Genomic DNA, 22528 nt, shown 5'->3' on the forward strand with positions numbered 1-22528 from the left:
CTGGGATCGAGCCTCGCATCGGGCTCCCCGCTCAGTGGGGAGCCTGCTTCTCCCTCTCCCTCTGCCGCTCCCTACTCATGCTCTCTCTCTCTCAAATAAATAAATAAATCTTAAAAAAAAAAAAAAAGTCAAGCCCACCCTTGGTTCCAGTCAGACTCCCCCTTCCCTGGGGCCCTCTAGGGAGACGTAACTATCTCGTGGCTGCGTGAATCTGGGTCCCATCTCAAGTTTTTTTATTATTTCTGTTCTGATCCCTCCTCCAGATGTTCACTCATCTGCATGAAGTACTGAGGGCAGGTATCTTCCCTGTTAAAGAGAAGAGTCTCTCTCACCAGCATTAACTGAAAGCCCTGAGACAAAATGCCCCCCCCCCCCCCCCCCCCCCCCCCGCCCTGCTCGGACTGGGAAGCCCAGTCAGGAAGAGCCGCAGCAAGGGCTGAGCCTTAGGGGGAGCTTATTAGTCACTTTCCAGGAGCACAGGGAGGGCGTTATTTGGAAAGTGTAAAAAGATACTTCTAAATCCACGATTCTGAAATTGCAGGGGGTGTGCTCTAAAGCTCAGGTGTGTGAGGCTTCACCAAACTGCAAGTTTATGTGGTTGCAAAACCTTGCCCATTAGGACTTCGACAGTCTACACCACCTGCTATAACCATCGGAAAACCAAAAATGGCTACTGTCAGAAAGTACTGTACAAATGATTTTGCAGGTAAAAACCTGTGAAGAAGGTAAGTAACTGGGATAAGAGAAGGTAAACCATCCCCCCAAGCTCAGAGCCTGAGCTGGCCTGCGTGTCCTTCCCTGTCCCATGGTACAGACCATAGCCCCTTCTGTTCTAGAACCACCAGTGGCCCATGTAGGATTCCTCTGGCTCAGAAACCAGAGACATTCAGAACCCTGCTTGGTTCTAAGTAGAGGAGTCTTCATATTTATAAAATTACAGGTAGATATTTTTGAAAAGAGTTATAGGGAAATAACTGGCAGACTACTTAGAAATCATTCTACTCTGTTAATCAAAATAGGATCCCCTCCCCCTAGAAAACACTTAAATTAATTTAAGATGCTACAGATATTTGAAAATTTGGAAACTGGGATTTTAAAAGCTTGTGCTGGAATTCACCTTTAACTCAGACCAGGCGCTTCTGTGCACTGAGATGTGCATTGCACACTGGGCAAGAGATGTCTGAACGTGAAGGCTTTCTGTCCTGGAGACGGGGCGGCTTTGAGACACTGGGCTCTGTGGGCACCACAGGACCATGGGAGTGACGCTGCTCTCTCAGCAGGGGCTGAAAGGATGAGGGCCAACGAGAGCCAGTTCTGATTTTGTGGAGTTCTCATCAGTCCTGTTAACTTCTCTAGCTGGGCACGTGACTAAGGACTACTGTGAAGATAAAACAAGATGGCAGAATGCCCTGTGGACCTGAGGTGTCACGGTCACCTATATACACCGTCCTTGCTCTGGCAGCTCCCCTCCTCCCCAAACCAGTGACAGTATGACCTTTCTCCTGTGATGTGCCACCACACCTACCAGCTGAGGAAGTTAAGCTTTTCCAAGCCAAGGCAGCGGGCATGGGCTGACACGTTGTGATCCTCCACTAGTTACTGCTCTGCCCCCGTCACGACCCCCTAAGAACACACCTGGTAAATCATCCTCGTCTTCACTGAAAACATTTGGGTTGAAGACAGGTAAATTAACATAGTCCATGGAAATCTTCCGAACCTCTGGGAGATAGATGGTCATCTGCCGCGGCTGGAGATGCAGGAGGCTGGTTTTATAGATTACTGGAGGGGAGGAGGGAAGCACTGTTAACAGAGACGCGCACGAGGACAGCGAAGGCACCGGCAAGGTCACAGGAAGAGCAATGCGGCTGCGGTGTCCCTGCCATCAGAAGGCAGGGGAGAGTGGGAAAGCGGGCCTTTGTCTCCCTTCCGCACACCACGGGCCATCCCAGCCACGCTCTGGCTTCCCTAACGGCAACTTCTCCGTCTGACGTAATCACTCTGCCAAGTGGTCTGTCTACAGAACCACACTTTTCAAATGTCAAAAACCTGTCCTAGACTTAAATGTTTTTCTGGAATGAACTGGGATAGGATAAATGTATTTTTTAAAAGCCTCATTTGCGATCAGAATTCTAATTTAGTAAAAATAGTTGTGATAAGCAGAGTGCCAAGCTCAGGGGGATCTCAGGCAACCCAGGAGACAGGGGTGACATGGGTCAGGTCGGAATAGAACACTGCCCTTCCTCAGGACTGGATTCTTGTCTTCCTGACTTTCAACTTCATGATCAGGACAGAGATTTAGGGAACTTCCACACCGTTTCTTTACATGCTCAGGTTTTATATTTGATCAACAGGGACATTTAAGACAATGCCTGGATGGCGACTCAAATATTTGGAGGAGACAAAATTGGTTAAAAACAATGAATCTGAATTTAGGTTTCACGGTAGGTTAAAATCAGGATCAACTTTCTTTTGTTTAATGCTCTTTCCTGAGGTAAGCAGAAATTCCCAAATTGTTACTGTTATTCTCATTTTTTGTTAGGCCCAGCTGTGTCTCCACAGCTGTCCCCGCTAGCGCCCGGTGGCTGACCAGCTCGAACTCCCGCAGTGGATAGAATCAAAGTTTAGAGGTAAATAAAGTACATGCTAATCTTCTGGTGCTGTAAGTGCTCATTTCAATTGTCAGTCAGTTTAGTCTGTTTCAGCTGGGAGAGCGGGCAAAGGACAGGGTTCTTACCTGCACCGAGGTTGGTTGGCAGGAAAGCAGCCAAGCCCACAATCTTAAACTTGGTTCCCCAGATATTAGACGTGACCTGAGCAAGATAGTTGTGCTGTGGGAGGGGGGAAAAAAGAGGAAAAAAGAAAAATCACCATCTATTTTCGTATTTTCTATTGATCACTTAGGGACTAAGAATGTTAACATTTTTGCTTAAAAAGGTCACAGGTGGGCACTGCTTGAAATACTCATTCTCTGTATCATTCTACCCTTTTTAAGACCAGAAGCTAACGAGAACATGTCAGGCATGTGTTTCTGAGTGGTGGCTCACCGAGCTGAGATTTGCAGGTGGGGGGTGAGGAGCAGATGTGTCCCAGTGTGTCCGCACGCGCGTAGGTTTTAGGCCACAAAGGTGCTCTGGGCACGTTTTTCTTTACCTCTCCTTTCCCTCTAGTCACTGAACTAGAGAGGGTATACCTAGCTCTGAATCCATTTTTACCCTCGATATTTCTCCTGGAAACACCAGGTGCACTGATGCCAGTATGTCCCCAAACGACCCAGTTATCTGTTTCCTTGTTCAACTAAAAAATTTTTTTAAAAATGATCAGTATGCTTAAGCCACGTGTGTATATGTGTGTGAACAGCAGTAATAAAGATGAATAAAATGCAGCTCCTCAAAGAGCTTATAACCCAATGGAGGATATAGGCTTACGATTATTTGCAGACAAGGCAGTCACTGAGGAATGTTATACGGGAGTTTCAAACAAGATGCTTTGGGATTGCTGTGGCTGAGCTGGGGAAGGAAGCCTTCGTGATGAGTTCTATCCGGAAGCGTGCTGGCAGAAGCAAGAGGAGGAGATTGGGGGGGGGGGGTGCGCCCAGGTGGCCCCGGTGACCCAGGCATGGCAAAGGCACAAACGCAGAAGGAGGCCAGTCAACAGCGAGGCTGTGGCACCTGGAGGGCATCGAGAGGGACCGGGACAGAGAGGCAGGCAGCGCCAGATTGTGGGGCTGCCACCAGGGACTGGCTCCTGTGGACACCAAGAGTCCACAAGTGGCTTAAGGGAGCAGAGGGGAGAAGCGTGGATAGGTCTCAAGCTGTGAAAAGACTCGCGTGGCAACAGGGGAGTGTCTGAGGTGGGAAGGAGGTCCTGGGGCCTCCCTGAGGGCAGGGGTGGGGAGGAAGGCCAACAGGGCTCTGGTTCTCCATGCCCAGTGTCTGGAACGGCAGTGAGAGGCATGGAGACTGGGGTGGCAAGTGCAGGTGTGATGTGCCCAGGGCTCAGTCCCCGTCAGGCACACACTGAGGAGGGAAGACAGGCAGGGGAGCATCAGAAACACGGGCCCGCCCTGGACCCCAGGTGCTACCTGAGTGATGTCTTCAAAGGGAAACTCTCTTCGTGTCAGACTGGGCGAGCCAATGGAGGGCTTGCGCATCGGCAACCGGGGAGACCTGGACATCTCCTGAGCGGCCCGGGACAGCTTGGGAGACTTCCGGGCCTCAATGTTGATCCTGTGGAGACAAGGCCAGGAGGGTCAGGCCTCACATGTGGGAGAGGCGCCCACTACCGTGGCCTTCTCCCTTTGCGCTCTGGCGGCCACCAGGGGCGCCACGTTCCCAGGGGCCAGGCCCCTTTACCCAAGCCTCTCCCGTCTGCTCTTGCCTTGTGAATATGAAGAAAGAAGAAAGAAGAAATATATATATATATATCGAGTAATATATACTTAAAAAATATGGTAAGATCAGGGGCACCTGGGTGGCTCAGTCGTTAAGCATCTGCCTTCAGCTCAGTTCATGATCTCAGGGTCCTGGGATTGAGTTTCACATTGGGCTCCCTGCTCCGCGGGGAGCTTGCTTCTCCTTCTCCCACTCCCCCTGCTTATGCTTTCTCGCTCTCTCCCCCTCTCAAATAAATAAATAAAATCTTAAAAAAATATGGTGAGATTAGACAAAATGATTCATTTGTAAGGAACCTCAGAGAATTAAATGTGGTTTGCTTTCTATGGACTAATAGTTAAGTTTAGAAACATCCACATGACTTCTGCATGTGGGAAACTAGCAGGTGGGAAGAGCCATTTTTCACCCTAAGGCCACAGTGATTTTACAACTCCTACTACAATGTTAAGATTTCAACAGATTTATCTAGCCTTTCACCAGCTATCATATTTAAATCAAATCTGTGGATCTACAGTTTTCCTACTGCCTTCTGATCCTACATTCTATCTCTGGCCTTCAGTTCTTCTGTTTGTAACACAGGGACACAGGTGTTAATGCCAGTCTACCCCACAGAGAGTGCTATAAAAACAAGTAAGTTAAGGTCAATGGCAGTCAATGAGAGAAAAGCCCTGAGCCTCACATATACTGCTTGAGAACTTGATACGATAGCGAGGGCTCCCAAAGCTTGGCTGGACAGGGGGACCGAGCTGGTGAAAACTCTGTATGAGGACAATTAGTCCGGCTGTGGCACGCAGGAGGATCCAACACAGGGAAAGACGGAAGGAATGATGACCAGCTGCAGAGACCGCCACATCCACGAACTTTAAAAGGACATTTACAGGTGAAAGATTTGGTTGCTTATGTGTTAAATGTTCTCCCTTAATTAATGGGAAAAGCTGAAACACTGTAGTAGTGTAGGAAAGTTCATAATTTTATTTGAGATTTTAACAAGCTTAGAATAAAGATGAAAAAAATCAATCAAATTGATTGATGACTCACAGCATGCACAAAAATTAATCTGAGATTGAAGTATGAAAGCTAAAACTACAAAGTTTCTGGAAAGAACAGAAGAATGTCTTTATGACCTAAGGGTAGACAAAGATTTCCTAAACAGGACACGAAAAGCACTAATCATGAAAGAAGAAATTCATATTGCGTTAGGCCACCACATACGTGGCACTCCGTATCTCTGCCAAAGACTCATAGCCAGAATACACATAAAGACTCTTAAAATTTGATGAAAGAAAAACAACTCAATAAAAAATGGGCAAAAGACTTAACAGACACTTCACAAAAGAAGAGCTCTAAATGGCCACTAAGCATATGAAAAACTCGTTAGCAGCAACAATCACTAGAGATGTTGATACATGCCCACCAGAATGGATAAAGAGTATCTTCTAACAATGACACTGCAACTGTGGGCGAGAGCAAGAAGCCTCACATGCTACCGGGCAGGAACTCAGAACAGCGTGGGCACGCTGGAATACTGGGTGGAATATGTTTATTGGCAGTTTCCGATAAACGTGTGCCAGGACCCGGCAACTCCCCTCCTAAGTGTATACCCGAGATTAATGAGTGCATGTGTCCATACAAAGTGTTGTATAAGAATGTGTATGATGGTTTGATTTGTAATAGCCCCGAACTGGAAACTATCAAAGATCAACCAATTGGTAAAAGGAATAAACAAATTGTAGTATATCCATTCTAATGGTAACCACAGAGCAAAAAAGAAAAACCACTGATACACACGACACGAATGAATCTCAGTCATTATGTTGAGCAAAAACAAAAAGTCAAATAAAAAAAAGGAGTATATACTGTTTGATGCCATTCATATGAAATTCAAGAACAAGTCAAACTCCTCTGTGGTGACAGAAGTCAGAACAGTGATTACTCTGGGGAAGGGACACGAGAAACTTTTACAGGAGGATGGAAATGTTACCTTCAACTGGGTGGTAAATATTCTGCTTTATCAACTGCACAGGAAATTATGTCTTTGAGATCTGGGCAGACAGGTATCTGTACATAAATTATATCTTAGTTTTGCACAGCATCACAGAATTTTAGAGCTAAAGACAGCTTAGTGAAGATCTGGCCCACCCTCTACCTTCCACAGATAAAGGACACTGGCATCCGGGTCATGGGTTTATTCAAGGTTATACCCCGAGGTCATACGGCCTTTGGGAGTGGAGCCAGGATCAGAGGATCTCTTACCTAGGACACAACAGGCCCTTCTATCTACTCTTAGCTTTCTGCCACTCTTTAGGACAAACCTTTGGCATGTGAGATTATTTAGTTACGATTTATTTCCAATTACAGCATTAGAAGGTATTTAAACTGGGCATTCTGTTCAATGCATACGTTACACTCACTGTAAACCCTTCTCATTACTTTTCTGGAACTGGAAGAACCACCAAGTGGGCCAGGGAGCTTCTGCCACCCTGTGCCGCCCACTGTCAGTACTAACCCTGAGTTCTGAGGACTTAGCAAACTTCCCATGGGTGGATTTGTCTACCCAAAGGGGAGAAGAAAGGAAAGCTCTAATTATCGCTGGCAGACCTTCCTGATGAAAGGCAGGGGAAGCCCTCTTGCGGGGCTCTTCTGGTGTCGGCTTCAATGGGGTTCTGCTGCAGACACAACAGAGCCATCCCCAGAGACACAAACAAGGAAGACCAGCCCTGGGGAGTGAGCTTACCTTGGGAGTTTGGGTGACTTGCTAGCGCGGGAGATTTTGGGGGATTTCTTGGCAGCCCAGTCGTCACTCAGTTCCACGTCACTGGAGTCCGAGCAGTTGCAGCTGTCCAGCATGGAGGAGATCAAGCTGTTTCCGTAGATTTCATCTGGTGAGACACAACCAGCAGGTTCTGGAAAGTGCTATCAGTAAGACCCTAATGAGGATCGTTAGCCCTGGAAACTACAGGGCAGACTGACTCTATAGGCCAGCATTTTAAGTTCACAGGTTGAAAGAGAAAAGGACCAGAGCATGGTTTCCCTTTTACGTTTTTATGCTGTAACAATTTTCTAAGCAAAAGGAGGCAATTAACTTCTGTTATCAGAGTGGGCATGGAATTTCAGTGTCTCTGGAATGTACAAAATAGTCTAGCAGTGTTTACTGCGCAAAAAGCGGGAACCTCCCAGCACAACAACCATCCATCTGGGTTCATACGGGTTTGCAGGCAACTAGGGCACCCAGGCTGAGCAAGGGGCTTGCTGACTCAGGGACCCCCTCCCCCCCTGCCCCCGCAAGATCCTGTTTCTGACCTGGGCCCTGCCAAGGCCCCTGCCGGTTCCAGGCCTGCTCTGGACTAGATACCTGACCGGGTCAGGTCCATTGCAGGGACTCCCAGACATTTATGCTGGTCTGCTCTGAGCAGTGGCTGGAAGGCAGGCCTGTGCAGGAGGCCTGTCCGTGGCAGCCCTGGGCTCTGCTGGGGGTGTTTGTACAGAAGCCGCTCGAGCTTCACCGTTGGTCACTGGGCAGAAGGTCAGAGGCCCTACGGCAGAAGACGGTGCGCACAGAAGCTGGGCCATCACGAAACTGCACGACAGATGAAGGTCACGTCTGACACTTTCCCTGACATCCCTTCTCCTTTATTGCCTTCCTCCCACCCCCCACATCCCTTCACTCCCCAAACCCTGCTCTGCCCTCACTGTAGGGTAGCCCATCTTCAAAACCACTTTGTTTTGCTGACAAAAGCCTCATTCCCTCAAGACTCCAAGAACCTCATCAGGTTATAAAAAAGCCCAATTGTCCAACTGCAATGAAATCATTTATGGAATTTGAGGGACTTTATCATTCAAAAGGGCTGTTTACATTTGAAAGGATGAGTTTGCTAAGATAAACTCATCTCTAGTGTTTCTGAACATATGGAAGGGACATCTGTGAACAGGGACCTGTCCAAGGGCCCTGGAGGCAGAAACAGCTCGCCACGCTCCCTGGAAGCAGGCTGTCTGAGACCCACATCACCCTCTTCTTAACTTCCCCATCAGAAGGCACGACCCATGAGGACAGCAAGCCGGGGTGGTGTGCACCTGCGTTTGATCAAATAAAAAGGCTTACTTCACACGCCCTGAGCAGTGCTTTACATTACTTGAGGAGTCACTTAGTCCAAAGACGCTTGGCCATGAGTCATGCAAGGATGTAAACGCACAGAAAGCTTCTGTGTGCTTGTGAACATAGAGCCAGCTCACCAGCCTGAGGAAATGCAGTAACGTGCTGTCCACTCAGCTCCTGATCTGTCCGCTAACCCAGGATTTTTCACAGTTGCTGTATGTCATGCCATTTGTTGTTGTTCTTGACTTATGTCTTAATCCATTTGGGCTGCTATAACACAACGCCACAGACTGGGTGGCTTATGAACAGAAATTTCTGTCTCCATTCTGGAGGCTGAAGTCTGGGATCAGGGTGCAGGCATGATCATGTTCTGGTGAGAACGCTCTTCCCAGCCTGCAGTCGGCCACCCTCTTGCTGTGTGCTCACTGGGTCTTGCCTTAGCATGTGTGTGTACGTGTGGAGAGACAGAGCTCTCCTTCTTTTCTTGCAAGGCCACCAATCCTACTGGGGTAAGACTCTACCCTGACAGCCTCATTTCACCCGAATCACTCCCTAAAAGCCCTGTCTCCAAATACAGTAACACGGGAGGTAAGGGCTTCAACGTAGGAATTTCTAGGGGGACACAATCCACCCACAGTAAGCTCTGACTAAAAGATGCCTTTTAAAAACTGGTGGATTTTTGCTTAAAAAAATATGCTCTCATGTATGCTCTCAATTATAAACATACACATCCTGAGGCTTGTGCCCGTTCAGCTGCGTGGAGAACACTTACGACAGTCAGTCACAGGCTTTGGAGCCCCACTGCCAGCCGGGCAGCGGCAGGTGCACACGTGGAGGCCTCACCCCAGACTCACCAAATGAGGCTAAAGGGCAGGTCTGGCAGCCTGTATTTAGATAAATACCCCAGGGGATCTGCAGGGAAATGGCCCGGGGACTGCATTCTGAGAAGCACGGATGTGCAGGCTTCAAAGAGTTAATCAGCCCCCAAGAAGTTCCCGGCTTCCCGAAGGCAGCGCTCCTGCTCTGAACCGCGTACGTATACCACCCGCTTGGTGATTACTCATGTTCTGCCTCGTGACACAGCTTCTGCATCTGTCTTGCGGTATTAAAATCTTGATGTTCTTACTGAACTTTTCGAGGGTTGTCTTGTCACCGAAAAGAAGTTTCTGAACCCCCTGAAAGCAGTGACACCCGGACACTGCCCCACGACCACGGGAGACCCAATGATCGGGGACAAAGGGAGCACTGAATACATACTGTGACTGTCATCTGCTTTGCTTTATAACATTCTGATTCTTTTATTTATTTATTTTAAAGATTTTATTTATTTATTTGAGAGAGAGAGTGCATGAGAGGGGGTAGGGTCAGAGGGAGAAGCAGACTCCCTACTGAGCAGGGAGTCCGATACGGGACTCGATCCCGGGACTCCAGGATCATGACCTGAGCCGAAGGCAGTCGCTTAACCAACTGAGCCACCCAGGTGCCCCTATAACATTCCGATTCTTTTAATTACAAAAAAAAAGACATCTTACTCCCCAGAGGACTGCCAGTAGTCGAGTCCGCCCGCGTTTGCTGGGAGCTGGACGCCAACAGAAAGCAGGAGCAGGAACCCCCAGCCAGCAGGGGGTTTGCGAGGTCACGGCCTCAGGGCCCCGCGGCAGCCCCGCCTGTGTCTTCTGTCCTGTTTTTAGTGTAGAATTTACGCACTTGGGACAGAAGCAAGCTCTTCACGTCCGTTCCCTTCAACATGCAATCTGAGAGGTCTTACGAACTTGTACACATGGTGGGGAACCTCAGACACAACGACCTCTGTCCGTGAGAAGACTGCTGTGCCCCACGCCCCCTCGGGTAGTACTGATCGCCACCAGCTCTGCTCCCCTCCCCTTCGAGGTCAGCGCCCACTGCCCTCCTGTTCTCCTCACTTTGCCTGCCTTCCTTCTCAATCTTCTCTCTCCCTCCGCTCTACCCACCTCCCTACCAGCCTCCAGTTCTCACTTTCCCTGCTTTTGGTACTAGTTCATTGCATGACTCAAAAGACAAACAAATAGACTAATATCCAATGTGTTAAAGTACAGTTTTACTGCTTTCAATTTTACATAGTGACACTGACAGGAGAATGCAGCCACGGATGCTGAACCAACAGTGAAGACTAGACAGAGGTGGGACAACTGCACGGAGTGAGCCGAGTGAGCGAGCACGCCAGGTTGGAAAGGCCCACTGCACTGTGACACTAGCACGTCACCGTGCCTTCAGGGACATGAGAGGCAGAGGCCGGTCTAACGGGCGGGAGAGACAGTGGGAGCGGGGGAGTGGAGAGCAGTAGGCACCCATGAAACAAATCCCTTTCAAGGTCAGGTGCGTGCCAGGCCCTGGGGTAGAGAGAGGACTCAGTTCCCTCTGTCCAGGCCTCAGACAGAGCCAGGCCCAACAACCACCACGGGCCCCGCAGGACTCCAGCAGCCCGACTGACAGGCGGGCAGCACAGGAGGCCGGTGACCAGCAGGATTTCACGGGGGGTGGGGGGCGGGGGGGGCAGTAGCACATGGGAGCTGGCCGATACTGCTGGGGGGGGGGGGCACGCAGGCCTCGGCAGTCACTAGCTTAGGACACTGGGCAAGCATCCCTGGTGCAAAGAGAAACAGCCAAGTCCCTTTCCTCTGGAGGCCCCCACTCTAGGATGGCAGAGACGAGCATGCAGCGAGCACCCGGAGTACGCCAAGTGAGTACCGAACATCAGTACAGGAGAGAGTTCTTAGAAGGGCAGAGTGAGTCATCATGCCAAAATCGTCATGGAAGAGCAAGGAGTTTTCCTTGGTAATCAGCTAAAAAGCAGCTCACAGTGGATTAGTGAGGAGCAGAAGTAAGATTCTAGCAGGAGGCTGAGGAGTAGGCTGAAGGTCTGAGAATTTTAATTCTATCACTCGCTCTGGGAGGGCAGAGAGGTACCGCGCTGTTATTATCAGCTGGTCTCAACAGTACACTGAGGCCCTTGATCATACCCGATGAGTAACTAAAAGAGGAATCTACTGTTTCCAGAAAGCCTGGGCCAGATTCCCCCTGACAGAGAGCTGATGTTTCCTCTGTCCATGGCCCAGTCACACGAAGCCTTATGGAATGCTGTTAAAAACCCATCAGAAAGTACATTTAGAGAATCATTAACTTCGATACAATTTTGGAAACGGGGCAGCTTCCAGGATGTTCCACGCTAGCCAAAACAGAGGCTCACGTTTCGTAAGTAGGCACTGTCTTTGCATGGTGTCAGGAATAACTATTCCTCAACCACACCTAAGAATGAGGTCTTAGTCTCTCTGGCGTGGAGGCCCACCTGATTTGCTATCCGTCCGAGGGTCCATGATGACGAACTCTGGCCGCAGTTTGCTGATGCGCCGCCCCTTGAGGATGGGCACGAGCCCGCCCAGGTACTCCAGGTAGAGGGTGTAGCACGGACCTCCCACCTCCGGGTCGTCCTCTGTGCGCTTCATGGTGCAGTGCAGACGCTCGTTGCCGGCTGAGGGGTAGCTGACAAAGTCTCGCATGTTGTTGGGATCTGGAATTGGGGGCTAGGGCCAGGACATGGAAAGAAACGAGTATGGACGTCACTGATTACTCCAACAGAGCACTGGCTGGTAGCTCGGGGAGAGTTAACGACGTGATGTGGGACAGCGATTCTCAACTGTGGGTGCACAGAAGAATCTCCTGGGACCTTTAAAAAAAATACCAAAGCTAGGATCCCACCTCAAACAATGAAATTGGAATCTCTGGGAGGCGGGGATGGGCATGTGTATTTTCTAAAAACTCCCCATGCGCTTCTAATGTGCAGCCAGGGTTGAGAATCCCTGGTACACAACCAAGATTGTAAAGCAACTTGAAAAAACATCACAACAGATTCTAAAACTGATGTTTTAAGAAAAAAGTCACCTGAACAAGTCAATCTGACACTCAGAAGCAGAGAGAGAATACAAAACAGAGAACACAGGCAAGAATCTAAGGTGCGGAGGCCCCGAGGTTAAAGGAAAACCCGCACCTGAACAGCCCCTAGCAGATCTGTTCCACACACCACCAAAAACCAGACGAGCGACAGACAGTGAGTGCGGGGTGGGGGTCACCCCTCCTCAGCACAGTGGCTCCATCCTCAGGACAGGGGTCAACCTGACCATTCCCATAACTGGCAACGGAGCAAGCTACTCAAACTTCTCGGAACAGGTTTCCCACTTTTCTGAAGCATCTGCCAGGAAAGTCAGGATTGAACAAGGCCGAACGAGCATCAGGATGGCACGGCACTCAACCTCCAAGACTGCCTTTGCCACGAGGAAGCTTACGGCCCTTGCACAAGGCGAGTCTCTGGCGGAACAGTGGTGCCAGGGACAGACGGCACTCGGAAGCAGTATCACCTGGTACTCTCGCCGAGGAGCACACATGACTTTGGCCTGCCTGCTCGGACTCAGCCCCTCTCCTGGCCAGCCCTCTGGGAGTGGGGAGCCGGCAGGGGCTGAGGAAGAGCAGGGGAGGGTGGAGAGGCTCTACCTTGATGGTGGGGATGAAGGCGGTGGAGAGGTAGGAGCAGAGGCGGGGGGGCAGGGCCAGCTTGCTGACGTCCTTGTCCTCCCGCAGGGCACTGGCGACGGCCTGCCGGCACAGCAGCTGCAGGCTGCACACACGGTGCTCCACACGCACCACGTACAGGGCCGGTCCTGAAGCCATCAGAAGCCGTGAGTCCCGGTGTCCCCAGCAGATGGAGACGATGGGGCGCTGCCAGGAAGTGAGGGAGGCAACACTTAGGTTCTGTTCTCGTGGTAAAGCACAGGAGGTCACGCACGGGTGTGTCAAGCAAAATAAAGTGACCTAATAGTTTCCGAGAATATTGGTTTTGGAAAGTGTAATAGACAATGAAATACTATATCACAGAAATTCACTATTTTCATTGGAAAATAGTCAGGTCCCCAGGCCAGAACACAAAGCACTGGAATAGTTTTGCGAAGTTCTTTTATGTGTATTATCTCATTTGATTTGGTACTGTAAAACCTAACTTAGCTCTGTATAATGATGTCTCTGCCAGAAGATGCACGTAGCCTGGAGTACAGTAACCCACATTCCTTACTGAACTCTGGTTATCTGGATCCCCAAGAAACTGGTGGTTGTTCCTGTGGCTTGGGGAGGTGGTGAGGAGGTAGACCAGATGGCCCTTCCCTTCGGTCCTGACAAGGAGCATTTCAGAGTGAAATTGACGCTGGTCTGAAGTCTCATGTCGTGTGACCTGGGAACTAGTCTACAACCCCGGGATGTCTCCCATGTTCTCAGGAGTAAAATGGGAGCTGTGAGGATTAAAGGAGAGGGAAGATGCCAGAGGTACTTCCGAGACCTATCATAGGCTATAACCCACAGTCCCTGAATCACGGTCCCCCCTTGGCTACGGGCCAGAAGAAGAAAACAGACAGCTCTCCAGGGAGAGGACACACAGTTCCTGTGGGGGCTGGGGCCACCACCACTGCTTTGAAAGGTAGGCTAACTCCAAATATGCAAGTCAGAAACTAGTTGTATTGAAAAAACTCCGAGGCTCCAGGGTGCCAGCTAAGTAAGATACACCAAGAAAGGAGGACACAGAGGGCTGTGACGGGGAAGCTACTGGAGAATCAGTTCATTCCTGTCCAGCTGGATGGGGCTCTAATTTAGTGAGGTCTTGAGGGGCTGGAAAGATCAGAAGTGGGGGTGTCAGATCTGTCATAGGAGTGACAGGAGCAGAATTTTCACAGCACTTCAGTGACAAACATAAAGGTAAAAGGAACAGATGAAGACACTTGCTTAAAATAGCCTCCAGGGTCAGCTAATCCTGGTTTCAACTTCAAAACAAAATGCAAGGCTGAAGATACTCCATCTTCTCTATCCATCTCTGTGAGCCCAGGCAGTGCAGGTTGGGACCCCCCCAGGCGCGACCCCCTGGAGGAGGACCACGGAGCCTGGAACTCAAGTGTGCGGGCCTCCAGAGTACTTCCAGATGAGCCTCCTTACAAGAGGATCCCGCAAGTGGGGCCGACCTCACAGAGTAAGCCGTAGTCACTACTGGAGACAAAGCAGATAACACACACAAAATTCCTTTGCTATCATCAATGCCCGAAGTGCAGTTATACATTTGTCCTCCTGGCCCCTCTGTGCTCCTGCCTTCTGCTTTTCATAGTAGCAGTTAAAACATGTTTTGGGAGGATCTTACATAAAACTATCATATGATAAGTATGTATCTCATATCTTTGTACAAAGGGACTTAAACCACTTACACAGACTTTCAAGGTGGACGAAACTTCTCCCTCTCACAGCCTCACAAGCACATACAGCAGTCCATTTAGTCCTTTCAGTTCTGCCACGGAGGGATCACTACTCTCACCTACCTCGCCAGAAGCCCAGGAACCCGGCGCTTGGAGGGCTAAGCTACAGCGGGTACCCAGGAGAGCCACGGTTCTCGCCCACTTCCTTCAGCCCCATGGCTGTGCTCCTTGCCCGGGTGCTTCCTCCTCTCCTGTCCATACACCACACACGGCCTAAAGAATGCCAAATGCCCCACAAACTGAACTGTCAGTCGTGAAGTAAGAGGCCCAAACTGTCCCCGTAATCCATTCGGTCAAGGCAATTTGACTCCAAAACAAACTGGACAACATGTCTGCAGAAGAGGCAAATAGAAGGAGAAACAGGCTGTGTCATCAGCAAATGGACAATGACCAGAATGATTCGCTATGGCAGAAAAGAATCTGCAGGTCACGTGGGCCCAAAAGTGGGAATAAATTAGCCAAGAAGTGCTGTTACGTGCACGAGACAGCCAGAGACAGCCTGTCTGGAAGGTGAGGAAGGACCGTGCTCCTGTTCTGCGCATGGCATCCACTAGGACAGACTTCTCCGCAAGGAGGACTCATAGGGCCGGAACGGGTGAAAACCGGAACCCAGAGCAAAGGGCGGGAGGTAAGCGGCCTGAGGACGTGATACCTGCGGGATCTCAAAGGGGTAACTGTTACCCGGAGCAAGGTGACCGGGAAGTACCAAGAATATCAACAGGGATTTATAGCACAGCGTTTGGGGTGAGCATTCACTTACTTGTCCACATCAGCAACTGTCTGTTTCAGTAAAGGGGGGAACACATGCTTCATATAAGTTATTTTTTCAGCATATACTCCACGTAGGATGATAAAGTAGCAAAATAAATACTGGTACCTTTCTACACGAAATTTTAAGGCTATATGAGAAAAATAAAGAATTTACAGATAGTGAGAGCTGATCTTCTTGCCTGAAGGTTTTAAGGTCTCTCTGATGTGAGGAAATTGATTACTGTAATTCCCACTGAGTGGGGGAGGGCGGCAGTGGGGCCGTGACCGCAGGGTACCTCTAAGTCCTGTAAGCCCGTAGAAAGACTCTACTATGTACTTGAAAGTCGCTAAGGGACACTGTATCTTAAATGTTTTTCCCACAAAAAAGAAATGGTAATTAGGTGTTGTGATGGAGGTGTTAGTGAATCTTATGATGCAATTCTACTGCAATACATAAGTGTATCAGATCCACACTTGTATACTTGACATTTACAGAACCTTCATGTCAACTCAACAGAGCTGGAAATCAACAAATAAGAAACCACACAGGAAATCCTTTTATACCTCTCTAAATACTTTTATACCATTTTTATATGTCATCTTACTTTTCTGAAGTCTCATTTCCTTTTGGTGCCAAATTTCCTGTGCTGTTTATGGGTACTTCAGCCTACAAAGCCCTCCCTTACAGATGTCCTGTTGTTTGGAAAGAACAAGATTCAAAGTGGAGGTAAGCGCACATGCCCGCAGACATGGGGTGTGGGGTGTGTCAATTCAGCTGCCTGCCAATCAGTGCTTTCTGCCCTCCGTCCCCTAGGATCTGAGAGGTGCCAGCAGAGAACGAACCCACGGCCTGCCTGCCCACAGCCCTCGCCCACAGAGTGCCGTCATCCCTAAGAACTGCCCACCAGCCAGGACTCGCGACAGAAGAGAAATGTATTGAATGTTTAATTCCAGTAAACCTGGAACAAGATAAGGGTGCACACTAACACAACTCCCACAGATGAATGCTTTTGTTTGAACAGCTGCTATCTGCTAGGGAAAAACTCAGCTGTAAATCTGTGGACTTAATCTCTCTCTCAAATCACACAAAATGACTATTTTTAGAACCAATGGCTAGAACTGTGAAGTTGGTAACATTCAAATCTTAATTTGTGTAGGGAAGTTCACATACTTTGCATGTCTAAATCCAAGGCAAAAGGACAAGAAAATGAGCTACATTTCAGGGAGCATCGGTGTGGCAGAAATCGAGTGCTTTGGTGAGTCTGACGGAACAAGGAGAGGTATTACTCAGCTGGAGAGAGATGCTACCTGTATGGATGTATGGATGTTTGGTGAGTGGCGTTAGCCAACACACAGTCAGGCTGTCCTCTCAAGGATCTCCCTATCTTGCTGTCTGATGCTGAGCCACGTGAGGGTAGCAGGGTAGTCTGCTCCTCTGACTTCCTCGGCTACAGCACATGGACTGTATGAATAAATGGCTGGTTTCAACCCCTCTGGCACATGAAGACAGGCTACATTCCTCCCAACCTTACCTCCTGCTGCTATACACTACATACCACACGCTCATCCAGTCAGTCAGGTAACTGTTAATTGTATACAATGGGTAAGATACGTTCTAGGTGTTGGGGCCTGATACTGAATAAAATAAATTCCCTGCCCTTATGGAGCTGACACTCTGAGGTGGGACAGGGAGAGAGATGCGTATCTTAGCCCCTCCGATAAGGACTACCTGTTCATGTCAGCTAGTGAAGAAGGGCGGGATAAGGGACTTGCGAAAGAGTGAGGGGGTCATTTCAGACAGAGGGGAGCAGAGAAGGCTGCTCCAACAAGGTGGTTTCAGCAGAGGCCTGACTCAGATGGGGGAGTTTATTTAAATTTTAAAACACTGAAAGCTTCCTCACCGTGTTGCTATTTTTGTATCTTCAGTGAGTTGCATGGAGTCCTCTAAAAATTTAAGAGGAATAAAAAACAAGATGTTCTTTCCATATTAAAGATAAGCTGCTCAAGCAAGATAAAAGACAACAGACAACAAAAGAGTCAAAGCCAGCTGTCCCAAGAGAGGCACCACGAGGCTGTCTGAACCCACAGTTTCTGGCCAATGAGGGCCCTGGGCTGAGGACTAGGGATGTGGACCACTGACGCGTCCGATCCTGTGGGTGTCCGAGGGCCCTCCTGGCCTCCCACAGTCACTGCAGCTCCACCCCTCCCTTCTGCAGCTCCCCTAAGAAGGTAGGATGATCTCTGTCTTAGAGGAAATACACTTCAAATGTCTAATATTTGAAGAGGATGTCTAATGTTTGTACAAGTGTGTACAAAGGGAATGTCTAATGTTTGTACAAGTGTGTACAAAGAAAAAGCCTTCTACAACAGTTCACTTTTAAATAGACCAAGTTGGCTGAGTGGTCACCATCAAACTCTTGTTGGCTGGAGCCATGGACAGTTTTGAATGTTAAGCCATAATGATTTGGCCACTCAGGTGCAGTAGTAAAAGCTAGCTCAGCATCCAGGCACCCACATCTCGGTTTTAAAAGAACATACCGTTCTTGTATTCTGAAAGCAGACCACCTCAGGAAGTACCTCATCTATTTATGGCAAAGGGGGGAGAAAGCACTCTTGTGGCAGCTTCCTAAGAATAGGTACAGTGAGTCCTCAACAAAGGGGGGCAGTATATACCTTTGCTAATGGACACTCCTGGAGTACAGAGTCAATGACCATAAACGCAACCTCTCATTTCATTTTTTGTGTCCACACCACCTCCTCCCCTCCCTTCTCTCGTAATTTTTTATCCAGGTATCTTATATTAACAACTGAAACTTACTGAACATAAGTTGACCCCTCCAACATGACTTTCATGCAAAAAACATTCATAAAGCTACAAAACCTACCAACCAACCAAAACCCCAGACCCAAACTACTTAAGTCTGTGAACTTCAGCACGTCATGCTAACTCTAAAAATCTGTTGTCAGATTAACAGATACGCAATTACCTATAGCTGGTCACAGAAACAGCTAATGAAGTAAATTACAGAATTTTCAATTACAACAGGTAGAAAGTAAAGGAAAACAAATTGCAGTATATTTCCTTATAAGGGCTTCAGCCATTAGCATTGCTGTTATGAGTAAATCAGGAGAATCAATTTTAAAGCTGAGGCTGCTGCAAGTTTGTGCCCAGCAACGGCTTTGTACGCAATAACCTACAATCTAATTAACTTGGAAATAAATTATCCAAACTAAATTGCATTTAGTTCTTTCTATAAACAGCCCAATAAATTTCCTAACTTCCTTCCTGCTATAAAAATGTCCCTTCCTTTGGACAACTTGAATAGCATAGCACAGATAACATGTGATTTTAGAATCATTACAGAAAAAAGCTAGGTTGGTGCCACCTACAATTAATGTTGTACTTGATTTTTAATAGCATCATTATTTAACTTTGTATTAATGAGGCAATTTTTTCCATGGCTGAAACATCCTCAAATGAAAAAAAGAATAATTTATTAAAATGCTGAGACACTAGATGGATATTTTTCCCGAAAGGAAGATCAGCTAAGCTCTCTTCTTATCCCTGAGCCCCAAGCAGTTAAAATTCAAGACCTATGTTAGTTTCACATTACAGTTGATGAAAACGTCTGCAATGGTTGAGGTCACTGAGCCTCTACCATATTCTAAGCACAATGACGGCCAGAGAAATGAAGAAAATATGGTCTTTGACTTCAAGAAGACAAGTAGACAGAAAAGTACAATAATTATCAGAAATATCAAACATCCCAAGGGGATGCTTCACAGAGAAGAGGGGTTGCAATCATTGGCACATTTACAAAAGGATGTGACTGTGCTGGCATTGAGGAGGATGGACTTCCCCATGCTGAGATGGCGGGGAAGGACATTCCTTGTAGAAGGAACAGAATGCCAGCAGGAGGGGCGCCCTGAGTCAGACAGAATGAGTGGCCAATGCTGAATTTACCTGCAGTGTGTTACAGCACTTCAACTCACAAATATTCTAATAAATGTAAAAGCCTTACTAACTCAGAAAGAGCTGGAAATTCCCATCCTCTCCTACTTGCCTTTCAGTGAGGCTAGGGACAGAAAGCGTGATATCTGACTGAAAGGCACAGAGCCTCCCGGTGCAAACTGTCAACAGAAAGAATTACAGAAAGCATATGTTGACAACTTGTCCACCCATCAATCATACCAAGCAAGTATTTACTGAGCACCTACTATTTTCCAGGGGAATGCACTGGCAGTTTCAGTTTTGTAAGAAGAAAAAATTCTGGAGATTGATTAAACAATAATGTAATATAGTTCATGCTACTGAAATGTACAGTTAAAAATGATTTAAAATGGTAAATTTTATGTCATGTGTATTTTTTCACAAATAAAAAAGAGATATATTTAAATAATGAATGTTTATACCTAATTACAAAATTTCCCCAAATCTGGTATACCTGCCTCTTAGAGCTGAGTAAGGTTAGGAGGGAAGTCTCTAAAGTGTTATCACCCCTGTCAATCCTCAAATCACTGGCAGACCCATCTCCACTACACCCGACTGAGAATTTCGTCCTCCATGACAGCTGATCCGGACCAGAAGTGAACTGGTCTAAAGATCTCTGGGAAATAAAAACAAACAGGAAAGGGCTACCTGTGCATCTTTCCTAAAGATCTTTAAGCTTTTTTACCTACTGTTTAATAATTTAGTTCAGTTGTAAAAGTACATTGTTGGCATAAAAAAACAAAATCAGAGCAAATAAATGAAGATTCAGCCCACACTTCTGTAAGTTTCTAACTTCTACTTGGGACTGATGATAAACACCAGCTCACTCTGCTTACTCACCGTCCACTCTTTTGAGTGGGGAATGTAATAAAGTATTCTGGTTAAAGGCAAAAACTCATTCCTCTCTTATTTTTTCTGGTTTATACTCCATAATTTAATTAAGGTCAATGAGAGATTAAAATCTGTTGAAGATAATTACAGCAAACATACCTAAGTCTCGGTATTTCACAGAGCTGGAGGAGCATACTAATACAGTGAAGGTCTGACACACATCCTTACCTGCACAAGCGTGTCCAGAGTAAAGATGTGCTCCCCACGGACATTGTAGAACTTGACCATGGCACTCTTCAGAAGAGGGCCGTTGGGGAGGTCACCAAGCTGGGTCTGCCGTTCCATACCAGCGACAGCCAGGAGGTCTCCCTGGGTGCACCACTGGGCCACCACCTCTGAAATCACAAAGAAGATGGTCAGCACGACGACATGATCCTCCCTGAACTTACACTGTTTAGAAAACAGAGCTGCTGAGCAAATACAAGGTGGCTCTTCCCCTTTTTCTCACAAAGACAATAGCTACCCATTTCTCTGAAGACGATACAGACTCTATTTAAACAGGAGTCTATTACCTGGATGGGGAGTGCGGCTCCCCTGAAACACAGCTCTACCAGGTAAAAGCACATATGCCGAAGCCGGCCTGTTAAATATCTAATTCCGAAATCAGCAAGACTCTGAGAGCACGGGTAAGATGATCAGACCTAGGACTGTCCGTCTACCGCTTGTGCCCCCATGCCCAGCGACGACTCCAGGAGTTTACAGATGCAAAAAGTAGGTGAAGAGCAAAGTCTAGGTTTACATTCATTTGATTTCTGTGCACTATTGGGCAGATAAAGTTCAGATAAAGGACATATCTGCGTATGAGGCCCTTGACTTTTATTCCTCACTGGGATGTTGTGGGGGCTTAGAAAAGAAGATAAACACTTCTGGTGGATGGGAGTGTTGTCAGAAATTTTCACCCTGGAATTGTGACGCCCACCTACAAACCATTCCGTACCTGTAAGAAATGGCTATGAAATGGTTTGTCTAATCCCAGCGTGAGCAATTTACTTATTCCGGCTGGTCAAACAAGCTACTCGTACTAGTGAGATTTACAGCATATCTCTTTCCCACTAAGACCCGAGAGCCCTATCTGGCTCATCCAGAGATTGCTGAAATCCACAACTCAGAGGCCTCTCTGAGCAAGGCTGGCTGGAGCCTGAAGGTCCTCGGTCATGACAGGACGCATGTCAGAGCCAGGTCTAGAAGCCAGCAGTGCCTGGGCCTCAGCAGGTCACACGCGACCACTGCCGCTGAACCTTCATCATGGGCAGTCCCAATTCTGACGTAAAGAACAGTGTGTCCCGGGGCGCCTGGGTGGCTCAGTCGTTAAGCATCTGCCTTCGGCTCAGGTCAGGATCTCAGGGTCCTGCGATCGAGCCCCGCATCGGGCTCCCTGCTCGGTGGGGAGCCTGCTTCTCCCTCTCCCACTCCCCCTGCTTGTGCTCCCTCTCTCGCTGTGAATCTCTCTGTTAAATAAATAAATAAAATCTTAAAAATAAAAACAAACAAACAAACAAACAAAAAACCAACAGCGCGTTCTGAGGTCACCAGTGCTCCCTGACTTCCTCAAGAGACCCGACAGTGGTCCTTGGCACAAGACGGCTCTCTGGACCTGGGAAGTGAGAGCTTGCGCATCAAGTGAGCCACCGACAGGAGCCAGAGACGGAGGGAGCAGAGGGCTGAGTGAAGGCAGTTACAGACAACCCCAAAGTGAAAAAACTCCACACTGGGGTACATAAACAAGGATACAGAAACCTAGACGTGGTCCGCAGAGAACCCTTCCTGTCCCAGAAAGTTCTTGTAAGCTAAGCCCATCTTATGTTAGACTAGAAAATAATCCCCAATACCTTTGCCCAATCTTTTAGTAATAATTTTATAATTTTTAAACCTTTAAAAATTTGTTTTAAAACATAAGCCAGAAAGATGGGGCGCCTGGGTGGCTCAGTCGGTTAAAGCATCTGCCTTTGGTTTGGGTCATGATCCCGGGATCGAGCCCTGCGTCGGGCTCCCTGCTCAGCGGGGAGTCTGCTTCTCCCTCCGCCTGCCACCCACCCCCGCTTGTGCTCTCTTTCTCTGTCAAATAAATAAATAAATCTTTAAAAATAAAATATAA

The 22528-nt window shown here is 47.9% G+C and overlaps 1 protein-coding gene across 9 annotated transcripts in view; it reads right to left on the bottom strand.

The window, feature by feature from the left end:
* The window catches only part of TULP4 (TUB like protein 4), a 230326-nt gene that overhangs the window by 8272 nt on the left and 199526 nt on the right, over positions 1-22528 (bottom strand). For all 9 annotated transcript variants that reach the window (XM_027602020.2, XM_027602019.2, XM_027602012.2 and 6 more), the window contains 7 exons: positions 20602-20768; positions 13009-13233; positions 11810-12044; positions 7126-7270; positions 4082-4226; positions 2735-2828; positions 1636-1779 (listed from right to left, as the gene is read on the bottom strand). In XM_027602020.2, coding sequence (XP_027457821.1) covers positions 1636-1779; positions 2735-2828; positions 4082-4226; positions 7126-7270; positions 11810-12044; positions 13009-13233; positions 20602-20768 — 1155 coding nt within the window. The remainder of the gene's footprint in view (positions 1-1635; positions 1780-2734; positions 2829-4081; positions 4227-7125; positions 7271-11809; positions 12045-13008; positions 13234-20601; positions 20769-22528) is intronic.

The sequence above is a fragment of the Zalophus californianus genome, chromosome 7, assembly GCF_009762305.2.
Source record: "Zalophus californianus isolate mZalCal1 chromosome 7, mZalCal1.pri.v2, whole genome shotgun sequence".
In the NCBI taxonomy this organism is placed as follows: domain Eukaryota; kingdom Metazoa; phylum Chordata; class Mammalia; order Carnivora; family Otariidae; genus Zalophus; species Zalophus californianus.